Genomic DNA, 22,485 nt, shown 5'->3' on the forward strand with positions numbered 1-22,485 from the left:
CAAAGTTCCACAGGTAGCCCCCTATCTTAGTCTCGTGAAGTGCATCTACCGGGTACTTTGTATTATGAGTCACTAGTCGTATCTCAGTGCACTTACGCACAGGACGTAGTTCAGAGCTGCACTTCAATGCTATCGTGGGCGATTGGTAAACATTTCCACGCTGCAGTATTACAGATATCGCATGGTAACACATGTCACACACTGTATATCACACACATAGTATCACATAGGAAGTCATGTTTTCTTTGCGTTGAGAAAGACAGGAACTTTGTAGGTTTTGACTGTCAATGTTTTTATGGCAAGGCCTATACAGCATGTTTCTCCTAACTTGTCCCAAAAATATATTTAAAATAAAAAATAGACGTGTCTGAAAATTACGGGGTGAACGGTGTTTAGCTTTCGCAAATTTTTCCCGTGACGTTGGAGCACTTTGACGAATTTTCAGTTGCGAGAAATTGAATTTCCCGAAATCAACTCTGAAATTGACCCTGGCCCCGTCAGTTTCCTCTTCCATGCTTCTGCTGACAACAATGGCAAGGTTCAAACGCTGCAGTTATCTAAAAAAAAACAGGAATGGGATGGTCTAGATTCTTTTTTAAATATTTTTTTCGCCACTCGTTGCATCAACGTGACGGCAAATTGAGAACGGCTGGACGATTTTCAAATTTTTTTTTCCAGTCATTACCACGCTAAGGAATTTATTTTGTGATAGAATGGTCTAAATCTGACATGCTCTTTCTGTTCCCGCCAGAAAGAACGTGACAATGGCTTGGCAAGCTTCGGAGTTAAGTTCAGAAAATTCAATTTCTCTTGACTGAAAATTGATCAAAGTACTCCTACGTCATGACAAAAGTTTGCGGAAGGTAAACACCGTGGATCCCATAATTTTCGGAAGAGTAGATTTTTAAATATATTTTTGCGATGCGTTAAGGGGAATAGGCCGTGTGCATTCCACGAGCGAGAAAATTATTTGCAGCACTTGTTACTATTGCGAAGCTCATTTCAAATTCTCTCCGCATTAAACTTTCTGTTGCTAATCGCGTTCGAAAAGTAAAAATACTGAATGCGCGGGCATCTTGCGAGGTTTTCTAAACCAGGCAACACAAAAAGGCAACAAAAAAAATTGTCTAACCTGCCACCCGCCCTGCATCACCAGGAACACGTTTCCTATTTTTTTTGTTCTGCAGGTGAGGGGTGCGTTGCCTGCACCTTCTCCCCCCAGCTTCTCCAGCCAGATGAACTACATCGGGAGGATAATTACCAATGTGCGTGACTTCTGCAATGAAATCAATTCCGCTACGCTCACGGGGGCCATCGACGTCATCGTCGTGGAGCAGCCGGACGGGTCCTTTGCCACATCACCCTTCCATGTCCGTTTTGGAAAGATCGGCGTCCTGCGGAGCCGGGAGAAAATTGTAAGCCTCGGACTTGACTCCAATGGGAAGGGAGAGTTTAAAGTAGTGCAGAAGTGATTTTTAACACCCTGTTTTCTTCCTATAAAACTGTTAGGTAGGCCAGTAAGATGCACCATGCGAAGTAATTCACACCACAGAGTCATAATTATCGCGGAGAATGAATTTAAAATACGGCGCAAAAAAGCGACCGTTGCGCAACGGTGATGAAGAGCAGTACCAGCCTGCGATCTGCCTGGAACCTCGCGCTGACGCTATAAGGAGAACGCTCTCTGATTGGTCTAGAGAAATGTTGTCCGCTGCTTGGCTGTTTGGGGTTCCAAAAAGCCTTTCTCCTGGCTCGGTAATGATTCGGCCGCTCCTTCTATCTCCAATTCACCGGGAGAACTGGCAAAACTGGTTTATGGCGGTAAAGGGACACGGCGCTGACCCCCACTGATCGACGAACCAGAATGAGTTCTCCTTATAACGTCATGTTTATGCGAGTTTTTTTTTTCTGGGAAACAAGTTGCGCGGATCAAAACCTTTAGCGCCATTCGGTAAAATGACACACACACTTTCATCAGACGTCTCGATCTGAATAATTTTTGGATGGCCCTCTGTACTCCTTTAAAGGAGCAGTGAAGGCTCCCCATTTCTCTTTCTCTCTCTCTTCTTTTTTTTTTCTGTAGTGGATTGTGCAACAAATACTATGCGCTGTTGCGTAAGAACAACGATCGTAGCTGAGTCTCTCTCTCCTTTGGAGAGCCTGTAAGTGAGTGAGTGCAAAGTGCAATACTTCATCTACAGGATGCAACTGTGTAGGTGCAAACAGTACCGCTGTTGTTTTATGCGGTCTATCTGCATCTGATTGCTTATCGCGGAACTAAATAATTAAATAAAATATTTCAGGTGGACATAGAGATAAACGGAAAGCCCGTTAACATCCACATGAAGCTCGGAGAATCGGGCGAGGCATTCTTCGTTGAGGAGGTCCACGAGGAGAAGGATTTGGTGAGTCCCTGTTCGATGGTATTGAAATCAGGCTTCTTGTACAAAGTACTCCCTGAGTCGAATACTAAGTACCCAATCTTGAAGTATTTAAGATAGGGTATTAAATACTCACAGTCGTGGCAGTTGAAATTTGCTATCAAAGAAATACAAAGAGCATTACCAAAAAGCTTTTGTCAGCTTGCAGGAACAACTGCTTTTTAAAATTACTATCCCATAGCTTACTTAAAGGGAGACTTCGCGAGGATTCGAAAAAAATTAGGTGAGCATCATACCCAACACGGACTGCTCCCCTGATACTGAATACAGCATTCGCATTCATTTTGTGCGAGTAATTAATTCGTAAATGATGACAATACCGAAACGAAAATGCAAAGTGCACAGTGGTTCGCCCGGAGGAAGATACTGCGACGTCACCCGGCATTGTCGTCTGCTACGAAGCTTGCATTCTTCCATGCCGGGTGACGTCGGCAGTGTTGCTCTCAGCGCCCTCTTGCTTCACGGAGGCGAAGCGCTCACTTCGTAATAATTCGTTTGAATGAAATCTGCGCACTTTGGAAATGCGATATTTCGTATGTATGTTCCTGACACCCTGTGGGTCACTGCTATGTCACAATCTTTGTGGTGATTTTGTTGCGCAGTCCCATTTTAAGTTAGATTACTAAACACTGACCTTCGAAAATATTTGTAAGATACGAAGTTACTCGCAAAAGTGTTTAACATACGTCACTTAAATACGGTACTCAAGGTATCGTAGAAGTCCCCTTGAAATCTGCGTTTGAAAAGAAATTTAAAAAATCTGTCAGTAGTACTAAACCTCGTACTGACCTCCGAACCTTTGCAGGTACCCACATATTTGGCAACATCACCCCTGCCCACCCGCACAGACATTGGCGAAGAACTCAATAAGCTGAAAGCCTCGTTCGAACAAATGACCATCGAAGAAGAGCGCATGCGCGTGCCCGACGTCACCAGGTCGACTCCCGCGGGCACGTCGCCCGAAGCGCCCGTCACGGTCGCCCCGTCACCCGTCTTGTCCGGCCTCATCAGCCCCATCGCATCCGCTTGTCCCTCGTGCATCGATAGTCCCAGCGGTACGGTCACGCCCACCGTCGAGCCACGTCGGCCATCCACGGCGAGGGCGCACAAGCCATCGCCGCAGACGGCAAAGAAGCCAAAGGAATCCATCGGAGTCCAGACGGAGCCGTCGCTCACCGGTTGTGAAGAGGTACATGATTGAGCCTTTGATTCGGCGCAATCGCTGTGAGAGGGCTCTTAAGCGCCGCCTCGAGTTTGTAGGGTGCACGACCTACTAGATTATAGCGACCACGTCATAATTAGACCCTGAAGTTTTCGGGTTATATATTTTTCCGGATTCGGGGGGTAGAAATCGGGTCGTTAAATTGATGTCGAAAATTCGGGCAGAAAAATTACCATCGGACTGAGTTCGGGTTGAAATCGGGCATTATTGTAGAATAAACGTTCACTGTACCATTTATCCAGAATGCCAGAAGTAAGGGGCAGTCGCATATTTTGTGAGGAACCAGTATGTCGATGCCTTGAGGTGCTTGGCCTAGGTGCAGGTTTGCAGGTAGAAATCAGGTTTAGCCCTAGATAGGTGAACCTCAATTCGGGGTGCAAATTCGGGGAAAAATTGGGTTTAACCCTAAAACATCAGGGTCTAGTCATAATCGGCAAACCCATTGAGGGGCCCGTCCGCGCGATCCGCTAGGGGCGCTACTCATCGGCCCACGAGATCTCCATCACAGTTGGACGACGGAAATTTGCACAGTTGGCGTAGCAGACGACGGCGACAGTTTCTGCGAAAACATGTAGAATGATGATGATAAATCAACTCTAGAAACGAGCGTCTCTCGTGGGACAGCCATCGCTTGTACAGAAATACTGAGGTAAGCTAAAGTACTACAGAATACTGTAGAAATTGAGGCAGCAATATAAGCAACATGCGTACTAAAAAAAGATCTTCAAACTTTCTTTGTTAAGAAATGGAAATGTTATTTTTCACCAGCTATTGCACACTGTTATTGCATTTCCCACACTCGATATAAATAGTGATTGCTACTTTTAGTTTGTGTTGATAATATGTGACATGATGTATGCTGCCGGAACTTTGGGCGGCACAGCCTTGTCGAGTTACTTACGGAAACTTTTAGCTTCGCTGTCCCACCGTGTAATGTGGTAAACCAATTGAATTGAATTGAATTGAATTGAATGACCGAGCCGATGAGTAGCGCCACCGCTACCATCCAAATGCGGCGTTGAGAAGGGGCCCGTACGACATGGTCGCCGTAATCTAGTAGGTCGCGGTAGAGCGTGAATCGTAAAGTATTCGTTCCCCCAGAATTCCGAAGACACCTTTGCGGAGGACCCGCGGCACCCGAAGCGGAAGAAGAAGAAGCTGCGGAGACGCTCGAAAGCGAGCGAGGAGCCTCTACGAATGTCGCCGCTGGTGCCGGACGACGAAGACATCTTTCAGATGGACAGCGACTATGACGTTGATCACATAATCACAGCTATATCAGTGACTGGTGCATCGAGCTCGTCGCATTCTCCTACCCCGCAGCCAATCGTACACCCGACCCTCCTCAGTCGATCCGTTACCGTGCCCATGGGAATCGGCACTCCGCGAGAGGACTGGCAGCAACTGGTCACTCCGAAAAGGCTGTCCGCGACTTACTCTGGCGGCGGAATGCATCCATTCAGTGACGGCGACCTCACCCCACCTCATAGGTAATCTTTGGGCATGATGCTTTGTTTCGTAGATTATTTTGGCCGTTATGATGAAATGCTTGGGCACTTGGGAATAAAACTGAAAAACACTGCAAAGTACACCCCACTGTGTTTTGGTTTGCCTGTACCACAAACTGACTCCATTATCTGCTTCATTTGGTTTGTGTTCATCATAATGACAAAATCAATGTTAAGGCATGTACATTATGCCACCAAGAATTTGTGGTACGAAAACAGAGAAACGAAGCAGATGACATAGCCTCGTTTAGTAGCTTTCGAGCTGAAACGAACAAAATATACCGTGAAACATGTATATATAGAGCCTGAAGTTTTCGGGAAATATTTTTTCCTACATTCGGGGGGGTAAAGATCGGGTAAATAAACGTGTGCACTAAATTCACGCAAATTCGGGTGAAAAAACTTCCAGTACGCTAAATTCGGGGAGAGATCGGGATCGGTTATTCAAACTAACTGTAGCAGTTTGGTACAAACTGTGATGTAACTGCATTTTTCTGCCAAACAAGTAAGTTAGTGCGTTCCTACAGACATCCCAGTGAGGGCAATTTGCCGAGTAAAAACCGGGTTTCACCCTAAAGAGGCAACCTTCAATTCGGGGTGCAAATTCGGGGAAGAATGGGGTAAAACCCTAAAACTTCGGGCTCTATGTATCGGCTAACATTCAGCGCAGGATCCTAGCTAACTAAATAATCATTACCAGCCCTCAAGTTTCACGACCTGCAAGTCCAAAGTCGGACACGGAATACGAGAACCGCATGATGGACGCCAACAGCCAGACAGAGGACAACACCATTAGCTGGACGTGGGGAGAACTGCCGCACATTCCGCAGAAGTCTCGCTTCAAGGAAGCGGAAGAAGCGCGCGATGCGGAGACGACGTTGAAGGGGGAGCCGTTGTCGTCGGATGACGAAGAGCTGGTCAAACTCAGTGAGTATAAGAGCGTGCGAAATGTGTAGACTCCCACTTTGTCCCAGGTTGTGTTCTGCTGGATGTGTTAAAACCGGTCATTCTGTTATTCTTCACAACAGGTATGATAGTAATTTGGACACCTGTCTCAAATGCGTCACACAGTACTTCAGTATCATGTGGTACAGCTTGAAGCAGAGTTAACTTGAATGCACGTCCAAGAGACACCCTTGCGGTACTTATGGGAAGAAATTAGGGGAAAGAGTGTTTTGGACTATCCCACTTGTGTTACAGGGGTGTCTGTCGTCAGCCGTGCGCTGTGAATGGCTCGATTAGGAGCATTGCCTTCAGCTGTGGTTCTAAACACTGCGTTTATGGCGATTACGCGAGCCGATATTGCCGATATCACATATTGTGGTCCCGTTGGCACCTACCTATTAAGAATCTTGTGCGCCCGAAATGATCATCAGTAGCGTTCTATAGGTGAATTAAAGAATGAGTGTGTGTTGCTCGTCAGAGCGGTTGCAGTAGTTAAGTTGACGTGCGCTATTACGTCAAAAGTATATCAGATCCGCGACCGGGTTCGTAACCGCGCTAGTTCAAATAGGTGTATCAGCATTGTAGCCATGCAGATTTCGGATAGTTTATTTCTTGTCCATTTATTTCTTATTCCCAGCTTGCTTGCTGGTTTATTCTCAGCTGAATAAATATGCATTCACTTACGTTTATTCTCATTCCTTTTAATTCTATTATGGAACGCTGCTGATGATCAATTTGGATGCACGAGATTTTCCCCTGTAACACGAGTGAGATAGTCCCAACACTCTTTCCCTTTATTTCTCCTAAGCGTCTCTGCTCTGCAGCGTGAAGCTGCGTTCAAGTTAAGTCTGCTTCAAGCTGTACCTGTCTGCTAGTCCGGGGCGGGCTCCCAGTGTTTTCCTCGGTGAACGTAGAAGGTCGCCACCGTTAAGTTTCTAAAAGTGTTCAAAATTAATTAGCACGAAAAGTATGGAGAACTGAGAGGCGATGACTACTGTGTGTCATGATGAAGACAAGTTCTGCATGATGGTATCTTAAAACGTGGTGGTTATATTTCACTTTACAGTCCCTTTAAACGCAAGGAATAAGCATAAGGTGGATGGAACATGAACATTTTTTTTCGCACAGATCACCCGAAAATGTTAGCACGAATGGCCGATTTAAACGCAAAGTCTCGTAACCATAATTTACAAAGTTCCTTTTACTAGGCTTTTAAACGAGCATGAAAAATGCAAACTCTATTGCTTTCACAGAAAGAGACGTAGCCAACCACTCGATGCTGGGAGGTGTGCTCAGCTTCATGAAACCCAGCACGAAAAAGGTGAAGGAAGAGACGATGACCGAAGGAATCTACCTGGATGACATCGACCCTCAAGACTTGGACCCCGAGGTAGCTGCGCTGTACTTCCCAAAGTATAGGTAAGCCAATTCCTCCCATTCTTTTGCACATTAGCCGTCAATGATGTAACTGTAGCACCTCAACGAGCGTCTTCGACCAGATCTCGACAGTCTCCGCGGCAGAGGGACGACGACGTTGAGTCTGGCAATGGCCCATCCCTTTCTCAGTCGCCCATCAGCGATGGGGGAGCGGGACAGCTGGCTGCGCTGCACGCTCTCGACAGCGACAGCGAGGAACGGCACAGTGCATTTGAGCCTCCAAGGTAGGGGACGTTTCTTTGATTAAAGTAACGAAATAATTATGAGGAAAAATAAATAGTGACCAATAATAATAGTATGCAGGGTGTTCAAAGATTAAGCTTTCACGAGCGCTACACAAACACAGCGGTGACAGGAAACCGGACGATAACTTTACGCTCCTCGTGTAAGAAACAGGTGCTGCTAATTATGTAGCACCTGTTTCTTACTCAAGGAACAGAAAAAGTAGTGCCGGTTTTCTTTTGTTCCCCTATTTATAAAGTGCTAGTGAAAGCTTAATTTTGAACACTCTGTAGCGTGTCCCAGAGGGAGTGCAAGATTGGAATTGTTGCTAGTTAAAGATGTTAGTTAACAATGCTAGTTAGCTAGACAGCACCATTTTTTTATATGTTGTTTGTGCGGCGTTGAAAATTTTCCAGCTGCGGTGCAGACACTTTGTGATTTGTGGTCGTGGGATGCTACACGAAGAACCTATTACAAGATAGGATTAAGATTAATATGATTAAAGCTCCTAGCTTTAAAAGTGATAATTTCTAGTGTCAGTGAGTAACTGAGTGATATGCTCTGTATGTCTGAACAGTATGATTATGATTAGATCCCCTAGCTGTCTACGATTCCGCGAAATTTTGCAGAATTGACAGTGTCTCGCGGAACCTGCCGTTTCCCTCAGAATCGTCTTTTTCGTGGAATATTTGATATAAAATTACAGAAATCATGTAAGGATTTCAATACAGTCAAACTCCTTTATAGCGAACGCGTTTTTAACGAAAATACCACTACAGCAAATTTTTTTGCGGTCCCGCTGGAGACCTATAGGTCTAATAATGGACATCCTTTTTAACAAAAATACCTTTACTGCGAATTTTTTTTTGCTGTCCCCTGAGTTTCGTTGTAAAGGAGTTTGACTGTAATCTGCAACATTTTCACGCATTAAACCCGATCAGTCACGACTGCGGTGCCCGATGCGACTGATATTGCTTTCACTTGCGCGGCTGAACGTGAAGCGACGAAAGAAAATTTTATGACAGGAACGCCAGGAGAGAAATTGTCACAGTTGTCAATTTTCTTTGCGTTCTGAAAAGTTTGGAAAGGCTGGAAAACTGCTCGGGACAGATGACACCCCACTGTTATGTGGATGATGTTATGTTGCAGACCATTGTTATTCATTATTATTCTTTATGAGGACAGCGGTCAATGGAACCCCCACATCCCAGTTGCACGAACTGCCTTCCTGTTACCTTTTTTTTGACACCGAGCATCACAGAAAATCTTCCATTACTCACGAGTGACTTGAAGGTACAGTCCCACCCACAAACTCACCCATGACCACACATCTACTTCGCTAATTTTTTTCACCCTAAAGATGCTCGGATTATTACATTGAGTTTTAAAGGTGCTGGTTCCGCAGCTCCCGCAACTGCGGAGGCTCCGGCGACTCTCCGGCGGAATTCCGGCATACTCTCAACATCCGGCGACTGCTCTTGTCACGTATTCCATCGAAGAGCATTCAAACTGCGCCCCTGTTTCACGTGGGATTTTCGATACTGTGGTCAGTGGTACAGATGCAAAATTTCCGGAAATTTTGAATCGCTCGAAAAAACATGGTATTTTTCGTTTTTTTTTTTTCGAAAAAATTGGAAAAAAGGGAAACAAATGTGGTTACTGCTGAGTCGAAGCATTGCCGGCCAAACCACAGCATACAATGAGCTAGAAGCTTTAGTAGTTCTCATCCTCTAGGCATCAATGCAGAGCAGAGCATATCATGAGACTGCTGTCTACTCAGCGATAGGTAATTAGAACAACCTCGTCCATTCCGACCAGAACTCTGACATTACGTGAATGCGATGGCGATCGCTCGGAGCGGCCAGATGGAGCTCTAAGTTGGTGGTTGTTGGCGGACTAGAGGTACCTAAGGCACTGTTGGAGGGTTGGAACGCATCGAAGGCACGAAAATTTACATTTTTGAATTTTGTCGCCCGAAAATTTTGGGCTATTTTTCTGGAGACAAGTAAAAAAACAAAAAAAAACTTTTTTCCCCCCAAAAAATTTCCGGGTTTTTTTTCGGGGCTTTGCATCTCTAGTCAGTGGTCAAGGAGGAGTAGTAAAATTACACCGTAGTTTCAAAATACAGACTGGAAATGATGCGACCGTCCCTCTAAGTTGGACGGGGCACTGCACGCACTATCAATCAAATCAATCAATCAATTAATTTATTGACCTCCCAGAAGTCCCATACGGGCGTAACGGGCACTAATTTACTAACTTTGTTCTTGCTTCCACTAAAACGCTTTTCTCTTCGAGACATCTTCTGACAAACGTTCAACTCCTGTCTTGGTAGGAAATTTTCCGACCTGGCCATGTCGCTCTGTGGCGGCCTGGTTGACTGCGACCATTCCATGATGGAGGAAAAGTTTTCGCACTTCATGGTTACCTACGACCAGTTCTGCGAGAATCCCGACCTGATAAACAGCCAGGATTTGGTCATTAGAATGGGCGGAAAGTACGTCTCTCTCTCTCTCTTCTCTTGCGCTCTTTGAATGCATATCCTTTTCTGTCTGCATTGTCATTGGTAGGGCCCCAGATTTTTACGCACTAAAAAAGGCCGAAAATAGTCGGGCATTTGAGCCCCGAAAGGCACCTAAACGGGCAGTAAAAAGAAAAAAAATAGGTACGTTCTCCCGAGGATGTATTTGACTTTCTTGTATAGCTTTTCACACTATGCCACGCTGGTGCTTGTGCTAATTTAAACATGATATTTTCTACTCTTTGTACAAAAATACTTCTATGGCTGTCACGCATAGCCGAGCCGCCAGCCTGTAAACACGCCGTTGCTACGTCAAGATTGTACTGACACTTCTAACTCCCTTAGTCCAAATTTACATTGTGAAGCATTTCTGCTCGCATTATCAACCGTCGAGACAACAGGCGTGAAACGATATGAGACAGGTGCAGAGAAGGAACAGCAGAAGAAGCCACACACACGTTTACCTGTCGGTGACTGACACACGTGGTCACACTGAAATCGTATTTATTTTCCTTGATTCTGCGGTTTGTGCAAAGTTCCAGCTTGTCATTGACAGCTTAGGCAACAAATAAGTTATGGTGACAATTCACTTACACGGTCTCGCCAAACACGCACAGAAAATGACAAAAGATCCCCGTGCAGTATTGCAGTTTTGTTGGGAAGCCCGCTGGCGGCAAAGGAAACCACCTCTGCCCCTCCGCGAGCAATCAGATTGGCTGGATGAAAAGCGTTTGCAGATTTGCACTCTGGAAATGCCTCGCGTCAGGGGTGATGCGGTGCCCCCTCGAAAAACGCGCTTGTGCACTGATATCTTAGCTGCTCATTGTCCTGAATCATGTTTTTAGTATATCCCAGCAGCTGGTTTTGAAGGTTTGGAAATGCCAAGAGAGGCTGCATGTCTTGATCCCTTCTTCTATCTGAATAACTTCTAGCTAACCCAAATACCGAACAAAACCGACGTACCGAACAAAACTGTAGAGCCTTCAGCTACTGGTGTGAAACCCACAGTCGTTAGTAACAAAAAGAAAAAGCACATAATTGCACATAATGGACATGTGGACATAATAGGGCATACTTGCACAACGCCTCTACCATGCTCTGAGGTCGTCGGAGGCCAAAGACAGGACTTGCTGCACGAGCAGTGTAGAGTGGGTGACGAGAAATGGAGCATAGTTAGCACCCTTGTTTTTAGTTTTTTTTTTTGTTTTTTTTTGTGTGTGTGTGTTTGTAAACATATGTTAAAAGCATGAAGAGGTGGACAAAGAGGGCCTGGCAAGGTTAAAAAAACAGCGATTATGGAACGAGATCGAGAGAAGGGCACGCAAACTGGAAAGTGTTGTGTCTAGATCCTGGCCCTGGTTATTTGGTCGCCTGCACCAGTTTGCAAACGTGCTAACATTTGTGTTAGACGGTGTTTGCACCTTTTGTGCATCTGTTTTCTCTTTGTGTTCCTCTATAGGCTATAGATAGCTTTCATTGACATTTTGTTTTTATTTCTTTTTAGATATTACAACTGGAATGCCATATCTCCGCATCTGCTATCGCTCGCAATGTATCACAGGCCGTTACCCGAAGTAAGTTGAAGCATATTCTACTTACGTAAACATGCAAAAAGCTACGTACGTAATAACGTGTTGTTCTTTTCTTTTACTTGAGCTTGAGACTGATAAAGTTTTTTTTGTGTTTCTTTTATATAGCTAACTCTGTTGTGGCTGCTCTAACAGGGCCAACAAAATCATCTGATAACACATTTTTTTGCCTCTGGTTGACTTAATCGGCTACTTTTGTGCGCTACTAAAATGTGAAATGTGTGCGAGAGAAGGAACAAAAAGGCTAAAGGAACGCGTTGTTGCCATTGCAGAAAACATTAAACAGGCTGGCAGACATTCACATGCCAAAGAAGAAGAAGAGGTCCTACTCCTGGTGGTCTTGGGGACGAACGGAAGCAAAAGCTGATGGAGTAGAAAAGGCTGGATCACAGGTCTGTACTAGTTGAGTGCTTTTTTGTGCGTACACTGCCAAAAATAATCCACTCATGGGGCAAGACACACAACTTTACATCTCCACCATCGAGCTCAAGATGCTGCTGTTAAGCATGTGGTACATGACTTAGAGTCATTAACACTTAGGGCCCTCAGTTTTCGGGTTTTATTTTTTGTGAAAATCGGGGGGTAAATATCGGGTTGAAAATCAGGACCTGCCAAACAGGGTAAAATCGGGTGATATACTGAGAAGTGATGTATTTTCGGGTGAAAAAAAAAAATATACTTTTATGTGTTGAAATTCATTAATTAATAATTGGGGGGTTACATCACGAGACAACTGATGTCATAAGTTCAAGATGGCTTTCCCGTAACACAAATAAATGAATCGAAAAGTTCCGCTAATTTTCTACAACCGTACATTTAAAGCAACACTAAGGATTCGTTGAAGTGGGCTTGACCGCAATACACGGAAGTGTTAGGTGAAGCCAACTTTCAAATGGTGACGCCTACCAAAGGAACATTTTTCACGCTAGAAATCGGGCCTGCATGCAAGCGTCCACAAATCCAAACCCGTAGTGTTTTGTTTACTTCACCAGCAAGACGCGGCGCGGTCGGGAGCAAGTCGGGAGCGATCACGCGATTGCCGTAGTTCGCGCGTGTGCGGATCAAGTCCTTGGTTTGCACTCTCGCAAGCCCGGTTTACAGGTTTTATAGGGTTAAACCCGAACTATTTTGATATAAATCGGGGGGTAAAAACGGGCTTTATCGGGTTTTACCCGAAAACTGAGGGCCCCATTAACACTGCATCAAATACAGTCTGCCCTCGAGGAACTTAACCATCAGTGGGGTACACCCGGAACAGCTGCAGTATAAATTGCCCAATTGGAGTGCGGCAACATCCTTCCATAGTTCACGCTTTCCTACATATTTCTGCGGTTATCAGTATGTATTAGACGGGGTTGCTCGACATTATTATTCGATTCGATATCCAAAGTTAAACATTTGAAATATTCGTGTTCGACATTTTTCCTATTCGCACAGCCCTAATTTATCTACCAAACATCGGGCATTAAAAGTGAATCTTACGCTTCAAAACTTCTCAAATTCATCAGGATAAATGTGGGTGAAAATAAAATATGAAAAAATAAATGAAAACCTTCGTTTCGTTTAGGCACCCAAGGTTTAGTACGGGCCAGGTCAGCATGCGTTAATATTGACGAATTTAATACGAAATAATAATACCAACTCTAAGAGCATTCACGCATCTTTCAACGCACTGTTTGACTCGGAAGCGGACTTTTTAATTGATTTTCACCCAAGTTCAAATGTAGTGCTTCAGCTTAGCAATCCCCGTACTTCACGCTGTTGTTAAGATAAATGTTAAGATAAATTAAGATAACATTCGCCTTATATTCAAGCCTTATTACTTGCCTCTTACGAACAGCACAGCGACGAAAATCTCGCGACAAGCGACGGCAGCGACGGCTCGGACATTCCCGCCATGGTGAAAGTTCCGGAGCTTGGCAGCGAGGCCACGGTGCCCGTGCTCCGGCTGCCCAACTCAACAAACCTCACAAAGCTGTGAGTAGTCTCTTTTCTGTGCAAAGCTGCTAAGCGTTTCTATTCAATCCGTTAAAATTTTGTGCCTATCAAATGAAATCATTTATCTTACTCGAAAAATGTTACGAAACAGAAATGTGTCGAGGGAGGCGAAGGAGGACCACTACACCACGTCCGCCTCGAGCGACACCGATACGCACGACAACGTAAAGGTGTCGCCCCCCCGCGAGATATACAAAGATCGGGACTTCGAAGATAAGCCGAGGTGTGAAAAGTACAAGAAGACGCTCAGGCTGTCGTCTGACAAGATCGTAAGATTCAGTGTTTTTTTTTCCCGCACCTCCATTTCTGCGCGCCAGCCTCGGATTTTTCGGTCGCTGTGAACCGCTCGAACTTTTGAATCCTTTCAGGCGAGTCTCAACCTAAAAAGCGGTGCGAACGAAGTGGTGTTCAGCGTCACCACTGCCTACCAGGGAACAACCCGTTGCATGTGCCATATCTACCTCTGGAAGCACGACGACAAGATCGTCATCTCCGACATCGACGGCACGATTACAAAGTGAGCGGACCTTTGGATCCGTTTCCTTTGCATTCGCCTAACAGCTGTTGCCCCCCCCTTCTTGTAGGTCAGACGTCCTGGGACACATCCTTCCAATCCTGGGCAAGGACTGGGCCCAATCTGGTGTGGCGAAGCTCTTCACCAAGATTCGAAATAACGGCTACCAGTTCCTGTACCTGTCTGCTCGCGCCATCGGACAGGCGCACCTGACGCGAGAGTACCTGCGTAGCATTCGCCAGGGTGACCTGTGGCTGCCGGACGGACCCTTGTTGCTGTCGCCCACTTCTCTTATCAATGCATTGCACAGGTACTAGTTACAGGAATTGCATTGCCGGAAATTAGAAAATTTTTCATAGGCAAAAGAAATGTAGTCGGTGAAATTATTAATCCTAATGTCCGTGAGGACCCTCGGGGTATTTAGAAATTATTTAAACAAATAACCCAACAATAAACAAACAATAAACCAACCCACAAACTAATAAATGCTCCTTTTACATATTCCCCCTCTCCTCGGAAATCTGTCTGTACATTAGAAGCCTTTTATTGCAAAAAAAAAAAAAAAGAAAACGATTCACTTCTCCATCTCTGTGTTACGCATTTTGCAGGGAAGTCATCGAGAAGAAACCGGAAGAATTCAAGATCAGCTGTCTCCGCGACATCCAGACACTCTTCAACAGCATTCCCGAAAACCCGTTCTACTCTGGCTTTGGCAATAAGATAAATGTAAGCGTGCCGGCAACACTGTTACTGCGAATGAACGCCGCGCAGTTCCACGAAACGTGTCATTCTTAGCCGGGCTTGTTTCCGTAGGACACGCTGGCCTATCGTGCCGTCGGAATCCCGGTGTCGCGCATCTTCACCATCAACCACAGAGGAGAACTGAAGTTGGAACTTATGCAAAACTTCCTTTCATCGTAAGCGGTCTTGTTTGTGTTTGACTGATCGGTTATTGACTTTTGTAATAAGCTTGAGGTAGTAGAGAACATAGATTGAGAAGTTACCCGTCAAAAAGAACTCGTTACAAGTCAAGTTACCGTGTGCAAAATGTAACTAAGTTAATAACGAAGTTCTTCAGCCTGAAATGTAACTCGCAGTTACTGAGTTACTTAAAAAAAAGAACGAGTTACTTCCAAGTTACTTCGATTTGTTTCGGTTTCAGTCTGTCTACCAATGTCATGATGACATTTCTCTGGTAGAGGTCTATTCGAACGCTAGCATCTTACTCCGTGTGGGCGCACAATGGGTCAGCTTCATTTCAATGGCAGCGGCTCTTACTTCCTGAATAAAGTACCGTCATTGATTGAATATCACGTTTTACGGTAAAAAATGCCATGGAGGAACCGGAGAGAAAGCAAGAAAATATGTGGACATGAGTGAAAAGCGAGTTAAAAGTAACTCGGAACTTAACTTAAGTTACTTTGGCAAAGTTACCCGAAAAAGGAACGAGTTCCTCTGAAAGTTGCCACGGCGCAAAAGTACCGAGTTAAGTTACAAGTTACCAAAAAAAAGGAACTTAGTTACAGTAACAAGTTACCTCGAACTCTGGTAGAGAATATGGTAGAACATCTGTACAGTAAACCTGCATATATAGTAAAGGTATGGATATAGTAAGGAGAGCTTGAGGTCCAGATTTAGCAGCCGGACGCAGCGACATCTTTTGATCTTTTTTTTTCTCTCGACAGTAGAGACAATTCACAGAGAAATGGATGCAGTAAAGAAAAAGGTTTTGGAATAAAATACCTAGGTGCTTCAAAACTAAACTCTCACGAGAGAAGACAGGATTGCAGGAGACAGATAACCTGTTTGAGAGTCTGCACACTGAATGAATCTTCTTGTGCCACCTGCTGGTCATTGCAGCTTGCATGAGAACTTTGGCATGGCAGTTTCAAGGCTTCAAATGGTTGCTTTGAGTGCTACAGTAAATGTATTGGAATTTTGTTTCGCAAGTAATGCGCAGATAATGTCACCTTATTGGAATGTAGTAATAAATACAATTACGGAGGACGCTATAAGTAGAGCTCCTAGCTTTCCACAAATTTTCGCAGATCCGGCTATGTCTCTCGCAACGTGCTATTTCCCGCAGAATCGTCTGTTTTTTTTTTTCGGATTATTCGATATCTTACAGAATTATGTAAGGATTGCAATCGACCTGTGACATTTTCATTGGTTAAACCCGATCAGCTACGATTGCAGTGCCTGACACCACTGATAATGCTGGCACGTACACGGCTAAATGTGCCGTGACGAAAGGAAATGTAATGACAGCGGCACGTGGAGAGGGATTCGTAGAGTTGAGCCTAGTTCTTTTTGCACACCGAAAAGTTACGAGAGGCTGGAAAAGCACCTGTGATCGGTCTGTATCGGATCTTCCGAGAATTATGCGCTTTTTTCTTTCTTTTTTTTTCGCTTCTTTCTCTTACCCACGGAGTCCCACAAATTTCTAAATCCCACTTCGTGGAAAAGTAAATTTTGCATCACAGAAAGCTAGGGGTTTTAACTACAGGTAATGTACAGGGAGTGACTTTTTTGGTTTTTTTAAACCCGATCCCGCCCGGTTGTTCCCCCCCCCGAACTGACCTCCGACCGATTCGGGTTAAACCCGATTTCTCACCAAAAATTCCAGTCACTATGAAATCCTCAAGTGACGTTTCCATTGAAGACGAACAAAGGTGACCCCATGTAACGCATGTAAGAATGGGTCACTTATGTTCCCAGAAATACACCCACGTGTGTCAGCGCTGTCTGTGCCTTCGGGGATTAGTGCTGGTAGGTCACCAACAACATTAACAACAACAGCAACAACAAAAAAAAAAGATTAGGAAAGGGCTTAATAGACAAGAGGAGAAGCAAAAACATCCGAATGCACAGTTATCGACTGATTTCTCCCCGAATAACAGATTTGAAAATGGCTGAGAAAGCCATTTAACCCCCCCCCCCCAAAAAAGTCGCTCCCTAGAATTATGTATGATGGAAATTCAACCACTGATATAGTGAAGATGCTGATATAACAACGACCTTTAACGGTTCGAACAACTTTGCTATAAAGACGCTGTAGCCCACTGTCATAGAAATTAAAAAATTTTTTCGTCGTTGTTGTCTCGTCTTTAGGTACAACTGCCTGAGTGATGTAGCTGACCACGTGTTCCCACCCCTGAGGCGGAGGGCCCTAGGGGACGATGCGGGGAAACTGGCGACATCTTTCCTAGCCTGCGAAGAGTTTAGTTCGTTCACGTACTGGCGTGATCCCATTCCCCCAATTGAAATCAAGATTGAGAGTCCCACACCCAAGTGATGTGCACCTGCTTTGAGTGCTCAATGTTCTAGTCTTCAAGTAAGCATGACCTCTAACATACATCATTCATTCTGCATCATTTTACAGAATTGTGCATTCCTAACATCATTTTACAACACAGCGCATCACTCACATGATTGGCTTAGCTTTAGCTTACATCACAATGCATCCTTCCAGTTACGTAGTACTACATTATTAACATAATTTTACCTCCAAGTGCATTATTTATGTAACAATCACTGCATAACATCGTTTTTTTTTTGTTTTTTTTGTCCGAGTGGTGCCTTAATAATGCAACATTTTCGTGTTTTTTTTGTTTTTTTTCATGGGAGTCAGAGCAGCAAAATATTTTTCTTTAGTTGCACAGTAGTACGAGGTGATGCTGTTGTACTGCAGCATTTACAATCAATTTTTATTCTCGCTCGCAGCTGTGGAAATTTTCCTAGGTGGCTGCCAAAACAATATGAAAATCAAAAAGTGATACTATACCATTTTTAAATTACGAAGAAAGGAATGATTCAGCCCTACGGGGCACTTGCGATGTGTTTACCCTCACGTAACAGATGGCGTTAGCAGCGTCTATCACAGTGTGCGCATGCGTTGGTACATCACGACACAACGATAGTGTGCGCACTCCCGTCAATATCATAATACATGGGCTTGACTGTGGCTAAGTGTCACAGCCCACTCCAAGAGAAAATGTCTCCAAAATGGATCATTTGCTGCTGACTTTTCAGTTGAGTACCTCATTGTAATTTTGTTTGTTTGAAACACAATGAGAAGTGCACGTCTGCAGTGAAACATGTTATGCCTTTCGCGTGTAACCGTCAGAGATGTCAGTAACCAGAGATGTCAGTATTTTTTTTTTTTTTTTGCACATGATTATATTTGATTTCAATATCTGCGGTACCCACTTTTTTATTTTGTTCGTAACATTTAATGTCTGTTCTGTGACTGCCCTGCGTAAAACGACCTGTCAAAGCATATTGTACTGACCATGCCATTACTTACTGAATGTTAAATTAACGAAGTATCTTTGCTAACCTTTTTTTTTTTCCTACCCTCACGTGCCCTCTTTTTCAAATATTTACTTTCGTTTCCTGACTTTAAAATTGTTCCCAAGCCTTCACATTCCTTCCATTGCCTTTTCTTTTTACTTCCTTTTTACTATCTTTATTGCTTACTGCTTTCCTTTCTGTTATTTTCCTAGTATGCCTGTTCCTTTTTTATTTCGTAGAGCTGTGCGAATGTTCGGAATTTCGAATACGAATCGAATATGGGATGCCATTGGAATGCTGTTCACAATTCGCAATACTATTCGCACAGCCCTACCTTTTAGCATATTTACGTACGACTTTCTTTGTCCTTCCTTGCCTTCCTTTATTTCCCTAATCTCCCCGCTTCTTCCCTAACCTTTTACTTTTGTTTTCTTTACCTTCCCTTTCATTTATACTCTCAGTCAGTGTATGCCCCAGATGTTAAAGACTCGATGTTTTAAAATCTTTTTCTCCATTTTCTCTGTTGGCTCTAGCTTTCACTCGTGTATTGCGAGAGTTATAAGCCCTGTCGGCACTAAACTGGGCCGCCTTTCATTCGTCTTCCACTTTCAGGTTGATGTTCTTCTTCCTGCCGTCTGGAACGGTGGCGGAACACGGAGGCCTCCGTACAAATGCCAAAGAATAGCAACTGCTCCCCTTAGTCATCATGACAAACCACGCACAAACATTCACACATTTATAATTGTAGAATATAGCCAATACCACGACCCGATGTGTCCGAGGCAGCGTCCTAACTTAATGCCCGGGGGACATCGGTTCCCGGGTGACATTTGTGTGTCATCTGCCTCCTGAATGATTCTTGCAGAAATGCTCAGTTTTTTTTTTTTTTCTTCAGTGATCTCATCCTGTACATGTATCATAATACGTGCTTATGCATCATAATGCCTATCTCGATGTACCAATAATGGTGTCATTCCACGTTTCTCTGTGCCAATCGTGAGCCGAAAAAAAAAAGAAAAAAAAAGCTGTTCAGTAAAACTCTCCAGACACAGCCTTTTTTTTTTTCCGGATTTCACGAAGTCGTTAGAAAATAAGTGTCAATTTGAATGTATAGTCATGATGTGCAAGATGGCTCTCAAAGAGAGTATTTTGGATTTTTATAAATGAGAAATTGTGTAATTTATGGTTTGCTTCGTGCTTTTGTTTAGGCATCTACGGTGAAATAATGTGTAAGTCTTGTCCGTAGACAGTATGGGTCTGGATTGTTACGGTAGTAGTGTACTTATAACTGTTGTTCGGGACCGCGGAGGGAACGCACCATGGATACGTTCCTGGACAATTTTCATAAAGTTTCTGTACATATCTGAGTGGTTGATACGATTTTGCGTAGCGTTTCCCCAATCTCCCTCCGGTGTCCTTGTTCATTGGACAATGGTGATTTCTGCTGGAATTATGGCGTTTTGTACGAGAAAGTCGTTTCTTGTGATACGTGTTAGAAACTAGCCATTTTGTGATGGCAATGTGAGATGCAGTACATTTCTGGATTGGTTGGAGAAAGTGCAGAATGATAGTTCCAACAACTACTTATAGAGGAATGAGTATTATACGTGTTTCCTTTTGTTAATAAAAATGTTTTAGTACAAATGGATGTACGCCAACTGTGGGTGATTGTTTGACCGAACCGCACCCGATTTTTGCGCCTCCGCAACCACTTCTCCCCTCTTCCACAAAGGACAAACACACTAAAGCAGTATTTTATGGGTACTCTACCAGGAGTACGTTTGAAACATGAAACTTTTTACTGTACTTCAAGTACTAATGATGCACCCAACCAGTTGTGAGGAAAGTACTTAAAATAATGATCAAAATTCTAGTTTCAGCTAGCTGTGAAAAGAGCTACTCCCACACTATTTTCATGACCTGTATCATGAGAATAGTCATGGAATATCATAGTGACTGTTGTCTGTTATAAAACACTACATGACACTGTTTGAAGCAGCGGTAGTCGCATAAAGTCAAGTCATGGCACATATGAAAATACTCATGGAATGTCATAATGACTGTCAATTAGCATAAAACATTGCATGGCACTGAGACAGCGGTGGCCTCATAATATCAAGTCATGACCGATATCATGAAAATAGTCATGGAATGTCACACTGACCGTCTGTAGCCGTGAAACACTGTTTGCACAATGGAGGTCCAAAAGTCGAGTCGAGTCATTGCACATATTGTGAAAATAGTCATGGAATGTCATAATGACCGTCTGTACATAAAACACACTGTTTGAAGCAGAGGTAGTCGCACAAAGTCTAGTCCTGAATTATATCATGAAAATAGTTATGGGATGTCATAATGTCCGTCGATAGTCATGGAGCACTGTGTGACAGTGTTTGAGACCGCGGTAGTCGCATAAAGTCGAGTCATAACGCACATCATGAAAATAGTCATGAAATGTCATACTGACCATCGGTAATCGTCAAACACGAGGTGACACTGTGTGAAGCAGCGATAGTCTCATAAAGGGTCATGAACCGTATCATGATAATAGTCATGGGATGTCATAATAACTGTCGATAGTCGTGAAACAGTTTGAAGCAGCGGTAGTCGCGTAAAGTCGAGTGATGACCTTTATCATGAAAATAGTCTAGCAATGTCGTAATGAAGTCGGTAGTCATAAAACACTGACACTGTTTGAAAGTGCAATAGGCATGTGTCGATTCATGAACAGTATCATTAAAATAGTCATGACATCGTAATGACTGTCGGTAGTCTTAAAACACCATGCATCTGTTTGGAGCAGCATATGGCAGCATGGGCGTACCGAGAGGGGGGCTATGCCCCCCCTGCAACTCCAAGGTCGTTTGTGAAAATACTGCTCTCTATTCATAGGTCGTAATGATTATTCGCATATATCATAACCTCTGAACACCCACACAGTGCGCAACGTCCGCTTCCAGAAAAAGATGTGGTAGTGGGTGTGGGGGTTTGCACACTTGCCCCCCTGTAAGCGCCCATGTATGGTAGTTGCATAAAGTCGAGTAATGGCACACCTATGAGCATGCAGTCATGGAGTACCATAATAACAGACAGTATAGTCATGGATAACCCCTGTTTTGCTAATTAAATTAGCAGTAGACTTCTCATATGACTGGAATACTGATATTTGCATCGCGATTTCGGTCATTAAATTCGATTAAATCGCTGATAAAATTGGATAGTGTTTGGATCAAATTGTGTGGCGCCGGGTTCAGAGGAAGTGACCAACAGAAAAGGAAGAAAAAAAAACTAAATCCTAGAGTGTTTCCACAAAAGTAATTACCTTTTAAAAATTAGGTTAAAAAATTTCCTTCCGACGCCGGGAATCGAACCCGGGCCTCCTGGGTGAAAGCCAGGTATCCTAGCCACTAGACCACGCCGGATTTCGTTATGTGGTGTCAAAACTACTTTATAAAAGAATACATACTCTTCTTGTCACTTTCGGTTTGGGTGCCTGTTTCACTATGGTCAAAAGTTGCCTAGGCTACCGTCCGACCGCCGCTCTCCAAAGGAGGTGGCAGCCGTAGCAGCACGCAGCACCGTAGATGACGTCACAGATGGCGCGAGTGAGCAGCAACATCAGCGCCCCAAAATATGCAACGCGTGGTAGTTTAGCAGACGACGGCGGCACTTTCAAATACTCACATGGTCTCGAGTTGAAACACTATGCAGAACCCGCTGATGAAACTTCATAGTGTTAAAAAAACCACCTGTGCGACTTGCGCCCGAAATGGAGCTGTGCGAACTATGCTACAA

The 22,485-nt window shown here is 44.0% G+C and overlaps 1 protein-coding gene and 1 non-coding gene across 8 annotated transcripts in view; one reads left to right on the forward strand and one right to left on the reverse strand.

Moving 5' to 3' along the window:
* LOC135397320 (phosphatidate phosphatase LPIN3-like) overlaps positions 1 to 20,338 on the forward strand; it is a 50,384-nt gene extending 30,046 nt beyond the window's left edge. For 6 of the 7 annotated variants that reach the window (XM_064628824.1, XM_064628823.1, XM_064628822.1 and 3 more), the window contains 18 exons: positions 1,188 to 1,415; positions 2,304 to 2,405; positions 3,247 to 3,630; positions 4,765 to 5,153; positions 5,872 to 6,098; positions 7,370 to 7,535; positions 7,616 to 7,777; positions 10,111 to 10,272; positions 11,801 to 11,870; positions 12,158 to 12,277; positions 13,726 to 13,862; positions 13,975 to 14,152; positions 14,252 to 14,400; positions 14,468 to 14,707; positions 15,006 to 15,123; positions 15,211 to 15,314; positions 17,509 to 17,731; positions 19,303 to 20,338. In XM_064628824.1, the coding sequence (XP_064484894.1) occupies positions 1,236 to 1,415; positions 2,304 to 2,405; positions 3,247 to 3,630; positions 4,765 to 5,153; positions 5,872 to 6,098; positions 7,370 to 7,535; positions 7,616 to 7,777; positions 10,111 to 10,272; positions 11,801 to 11,870; positions 12,158 to 12,277; positions 13,726 to 13,862; positions 13,975 to 14,152; positions 14,252 to 14,400; positions 14,468 to 14,707; positions 15,006 to 15,123; positions 15,211 to 15,314; positions 17,509 to 17,692 (3,072 nt within the window). In that variant the 5' untranslated portion in view covers positions 1,188 to 1,235 and the 3' untranslated portion in view covers positions 17,693 to 17,731; positions 19,303 to 20,338. The remainder of the gene's footprint in view (positions 1 to 1,187; positions 1,416 to 2,303; positions 2,406 to 3,246; positions 3,631 to 4,764; positions 5,154 to 5,871; positions 6,099 to 7,369; positions 7,536 to 7,615; positions 7,778 to 10,110; positions 10,273 to 11,800; positions 11,871 to 12,157; positions 12,278 to 13,725; positions 13,863 to 13,974; positions 14,153 to 14,251; positions 14,401 to 14,467; positions 14,708 to 15,005; positions 15,124 to 15,210; positions 15,315 to 17,508; positions 17,732 to 19,302) is intronic. The other variant, XM_064628828.1, reaches the window with a different exon arrangement.
* Positions 20,339 to 22,040: 1,702 nt separating this feature from the next.
* Trnae-uuc (transfer RNA glutamic acid (anticodon UUC)) lies at positions 22,041 to 22,112 on the reverse strand. The gene has a single exon. It is a non-coding gene; the product is annotated as a tRNA-Glu (tRNA).
* Between the last annotated feature and the right edge of the window lie 373 nt (positions 22,113 to 22,485).

Source organism: Ornithodoros turicata, chromosome 6 (assembly GCF_037126465.1).
Source record: "Ornithodoros turicata isolate Travis chromosome 6, ASM3712646v1, whole genome shotgun sequence".
Lineage (NCBI taxonomy): Eukaryota > Metazoa > Arthropoda > Arachnida > Ixodida > Argasidae > Ornithodoros > Ornithodoros turicata.